Below are 5,440 nucleotides of genomic sequence, written 5' to 3' on the forward strand. Positions count from 1 at the left end.
GAGCTGCTCCCCAACCACGACGGAACCTTCCAGATGAGTGTGGACCTGAACCTTTCATCAGTCAAACCTGAAGACTGGGAGAAGTACGAGTGTGTGTTTCAGCTGGCTGGTGTCAAACACGACATCATCACCAAACTGGACAAAGACGCCATCTGGACCAACCACGGTGAGACAGAAAGCTGGAGGAGGAAAATCCACTTTGAAGTCCTGCTCACAGTCCTGCACGTCATCACTTCAGATTTGTTTTCTCAATTTTTCAGTCTCAGTTCATTTGCTTGAGAGTCAAACTGCTAAATGCATATTTACAGTCACTCAGTTCAAAGTCACAGATGATCCTGTTTGATCTGGAACACTTATTTTGGTGGACAGCAGGAAACCAGTTTCTCACTAACTGGACGTGTTTGTCTAAAAATGGACAAATGGGACATGTTGATTCTATGCATGTTTGAATTGTGTTTTGGACAGAGACACCCAGGGACGTCCGCGTCCCCGTCATTGTTGCTGTTCTTGCACTTGTTCTGGCTGCAATCGTTGGATTCATATTTTACAAGAAGAAGAAAGGTGAGTGAATAAAACAGACAGACCTTCACCCTAATGATTCACCTCTGGCTGACCTTTGCCGGGACAGTTTTGGAGTCGACCTCAGTGTGTGTCACATTTGATCCAAATCGGCTAAGTATCTAATTCCTTTGTCCAAATGAATTCTTTAAGGTTAGTTTCAGGATCAACCTTCATTGAAATATGAAGGTCATTAGAAATCAGTAAAAGGACCTGGGAGGAGTCAGAGATGACCTTTGACCCAGTGATTGACATTTGGCAAATTTGACCTTACTTGGGCAATTCCAGAACCCAGCTCCATATGTGAACCATAATTGGTGGAATTAGGAATGAAAATCCTTGCCCCTTCACACATAACACGATTGAAGCCGACTTGCGCATGAAGGAGGAATTGTATGCCATTCGTGAAAAATCGGAGCCTCCTCTAACGCCTTGTACACCTGTTGCTACAACTATTCACGCACACCAGTGGCCGAAGGACAGAGAGTACCTTCTGAGAGCCCATTCAATCCCTCTTGCTGCAGGTGTTGGCCAAATTCCAGGTGACACACACGAATATCCAACTTCACTTACTGGACACTTAGAAAATGTGGTGCCATTTGCACTGTTAGCACAAAAATAGTGAGCAGACGATCACTTTCGAGCTGGCTGTGAATTTTGTCTAAGTGCCCCCATGAGTGTGGCGTTGCAAAACAACACATATGGAGTGCCAGAGTGCTGGCTCCCCCCCCCCACGTGGCATGCATGCGTGTTTGTTGCACCCCCCTCCCCCCCAACACGTGGCATTCGTGTGTCTCGCGCACACTTGCATGAAATGCTGATATGTATGTACAGCCACATCTGAGCACACACAGCACGGTGAGGTGCCTCTCAGCTGACTGTCAGCCAGAGACTCACTGACAGCTGCAAATAACGGCTCAGTGCACATGATGTGTCACATTAAAACACAGAGACCACAGCCAGGACAGGCATATACTACAATTACTACAAACACAATTACATGCCAAATAACTAAAATGAATGATCACATAACACAGAAACAGAGAGTAACACGTTGGCCTGTGCACTGAACGGACAAGAGGGCGTGTCTGCCAACAGCAGTAGCTGTTGAGATCTCTGGTCTTGGATGTCACAGCTTGGGAACACATACCATGTTTTGAAGGACATGACCTTACAACTGTCCACCGTGACGCATGCATGTGTCTGCTTGCTGTCCTCACGTGGAAACACAAAAACATTTATCGCTATTGCAATGGGCTGCAGCGAGCGAGTGCACAGCGCGCACATTGACAAGCTGTCCCAGGTGAAACGGACCATCAGATCATGTGAATGCAGGCCCGGTCCGCCACAAATGTCCTGTGAGCGGCGCGCTGCAGGACTATGACAAGCCAACAGTGCGACAAATACGCTACTTTCAGTCATGTATCACCAAAAATATGCCATAACAAAGGCCATTTTGTCAGTTATTACTGTGCTTTTTCTCCGTAAATAAAGATGACAAAAACTTCCTCTTCTATACATTGTCTAATTTCTTTTTTTAATACATTTATCTCCTTGTTGATTTTAGGCATTTTATGCTCCTGTTATAAGACAGTGATTGTAGTGCAGTGGTCAAGTTTCTGTCTGTTAATCAGAGCTTTTATAAATTGCAGGTTCGAATCCCGTGAGTGGCATTTATTTTTTATTTAACCAGGGTTATTTAACTGCAGAGTTCTGTATTGGGCCCCCTTTTATTTATTATTTATATCAACCCAGTGATTTTCACTGGGTTAGGGTTAGGGCAAGCGAGGGAGAGACAGAGGGAGGGAGAGAGAGAGAGAGTTAGAGAGAGTGAGAGAGGGGAGAGAGAGAGCGAGGGAGAGAAAGAGAGAGAGGAGTTTTACATCAGTACGTCTTCACCATTTGTAGTTTTCTCATGCTACGTCACAGCAATGCTGCAAGTGATTCAGGGTTTTTTGTTTTTCTGACTGGTTAAAATTGTGTCAATGGTGGCATTTATGAAATCGTCGAATTCTGCTTAAATGTCTACTTTCGGAGGCAGATATTTCAGTTTTAAGAGCTCCTTAATTTCATTGATACGCATCATTTGTTAGTTTATAGCACATTCTATCTTCCCAGCTGTATTTTCCTTTAAATGTACTCGGGAGAAAAAAGTTTTAGTCAGCAGAAGAAATTAAAGATATTCAGATTTTTAACACTGTGACACCGAACTTGACTTTTTGTTTCAGGAGCGAAATGTCCTCCGTCTCGTAAGTGCAACTTTTTTTTATTCAGTTGTATTTTGTTGAAGGTTTGTAGCTGCAGATGGTTACTGCTCTGTCGGCTGTTTCTTAAAGGCTGTTCAGAATAAATGGACTGACTGTTTTTCTGATTTTACAGCTGACAGCAGCTCTGAGGCCTCACAGCACCTGAATCCAGATGCCACGACAACATGAACACTGTGAGTCACTTTATATGGATTTAAAAACACGACTCAAACTCTAAATCTACATTTAAACAACATCAAAATGTAAGTTTTGTTTGGCTGAAGAAAAAGAAACGCTAAATTTAAATGTTTTATTTTCTTTATGGTTTGATTTGCTGTCACATGAGAATATTGAAAATGAAAGAAATAAAATCAAATGTGGTGTACAAGTTTAGACTCTTTAAGAATATTGTCATAACTATTTTGATTATTTTTTAATAACACGTGGAGCAGTATTATTCAACAATTATGAGTTATTTTTTTTAAATGCCATCATTTTCTCTTTTATGTCTTTAGGTTTTTGGATTCATATCTCACGGGAAAATGAGGAGATGTCTTCATGCTCTTCTGTTCATCTGTAAACTGGGAGTAAATTTGTTATTGATGAGTATATTATTTTACGAATTAATCACAGTTTTAGAATTAAAAACAATAAACATGTAAATTCTCTGTACGGGAGATTATTGTGCAAATATCTCAGGACAGTCCAGTTTGAAAATACGGATTAATTTGGCAGATATTTTGCACATTATCAAACTTAAATAAAATATAAATTGTTTTAAAGGATGCGCTCTCATATTTACCACTTATTTTTGTTTTTATTTTCATATCTGGGGAGCAGTTACATGAGACGCATCACTGTTCTCACTATTATCATCATCTTACTTTATAAAATGATACACTATGATGTTTGTGCTCAAATAATCAACATTAAGACCAATATTTTTGTGATGGTTTTTGTCATTATTGAATTGAAATGAATATGAATGCAGATGTAGCTTCAAGTACACACGTTTCAACACAGACTCACATTATCTCTCTCTCTCACACACAAAATCTGCAGATCTTTAGGTTGTTAATCTATATTATAATAGCCAAGTGGCCTCTGTGCATCTGTGTGTGTGCGTGTATGGCTTCGATCATGCTGAAACCGACATGTGCCATTTGACATACTTATGTATTTTGAATGGATGAAGGATGAACGCTGCAAAAACGGGAAGTCTACAGGACAAATTTTTTTTGAGAAATTAGCCATTTTTGCTAACCGGTAAACAATGAACATTGTGCTGCATTGCACCATGGGAGTGCAGGGTTTTGGGGTTTTAAATGCCGTTATTGTGTTTCATGTTAGTTTAACAGTGTTGTTCGTATTACTGATTTATTGTGTTCTTGTAGTTCATTTGGTTTAGTGAGTTTAAGTGCTATGCTGCTGTTACCATGAGTGGCTTAGTGTCATGCTCCCAGTACTATAAGTGAAAAGTGTAGTGCCATTGTCTTCCGCCACCATCTGTGTTTGTGTGTCAAGTTAAAAGCACTTGCTTGTAACTGAATCCAACGCTGAATTCAGAAAAGATGAAGAGGCGTGCGTGCAGTTTTGATCACGGACAAACTGCGGCGAGTTAACATTTGCTGTTTGATATGTTTATGTATTTTGGGTCAAGGATGAACACCATCAAAACTCAACATTAATTGGATTAATGTTGCAGGTGGAACCGTGGGGTGTCGCTGTTGCCCCACGGACTATTCTAAGAAGCAGAAGTGGGGTGTTGAGTGGCGAGTGCCAGTTTCCGTGGGAGGCCGGGGCGTTACCTTGGTCTATGCTTTGTGTTGATGCAAGGAATTGTTTGGTGAGTTTTTATTGTTTTATGGTTTAAATTATTAGCACAGAAGTAAATCTTTGTATTGCTTTAGCAGGGTTGCATTTAAATCGACGTTTCGCGTCGGCTGAACAACAGATGCAGTGATAAGTGAAACGTACATCTGTTTTAATACATAAATAAAGCGCCTTGGGGCAACTGTTTGTTGTGATTTGGCGCTATATAAAAAAAATTGATTGATTGATTGATTGATTAATACATATTAAACTTACTTATTAAAGTACTTGGGACTTAAATATTGATTTGCCTTGTTTTTTGTTTTACAGTGATACACTGTTTTCTGCTGTCCTTGTAGTTGCGTTCTGTTTTTTTCCTAGTTAGTCCGTCTGAATTTTAGCCCGTTGATGTCAGAATTTGTGTTTGTAAGGACGGACTAACTAGTTTATTTTTGTTTGTTTGTTTGTTTTTATGTTTTTATTGTTTTAGTCACTTCCCTAAACCTGTACTGCCAAGGTAAACGTTTTGTCACCCAGTCATCTGAAGTGCTGTGATGTAATGCGGTGCATTGGTTCGTTTGTGGTTTTGTGGTTGACACTGGTGTGTTTGTAATTAGGTTCTTCACAAAGTGTCCTCACGGTGGCGCAGTTGAAGCAGGAATGTGATGTGTTTATTTTGAGTGCAAATAAATAATATAAACTATATTGCTGACTCTGTCTGCGTATTTACAACCTGGTAACATTTGGCGTCACAAACAGGATCTTGTTGGAAGTGACCATTTAAATTTTTGGGTGGGTTGTTTTATTTGGGTTTGTATTAAGTT

The 5,440-nt window shown here is 40.1% G+C and overlaps 1 protein-coding gene across 1 annotated transcript in view; it reads left to right on the forward strand.

The window, feature by feature from the left end:
- The window catches only part of LOC117502103 (major histocompatibility complex class I-related gene protein-like), a 145,329-nt gene extending 141,830 nt beyond the window's left edge, over positions 1-3,499 (forward strand). Inside the window, 2 exon segments of the mRNA XM_034161119.1 lie at positions 2,938-2,998; positions 3,320-3,499. Of these exon segments, the coding sequence (XP_034017010.1) occupies positions 2,938-2,993 (56 nt within the window). The 3' untranslated portion in view covers positions 2,994-2,998; positions 3,320-3,499.
- Positions 3,500-5,440: the final 1,941 nt, after the last annotated feature.

Source organism: Thalassophryne amazonica, chromosome 20 (assembly GCF_902500255.1).
Source record: "Thalassophryne amazonica chromosome 20, fThaAma1.1, whole genome shotgun sequence".
Classification (NCBI taxonomy): Eukaryota; Metazoa; Chordata; class Actinopteri; order Batrachoidiformes; family Batrachoididae; genus Thalassophryne; species Thalassophryne amazonica.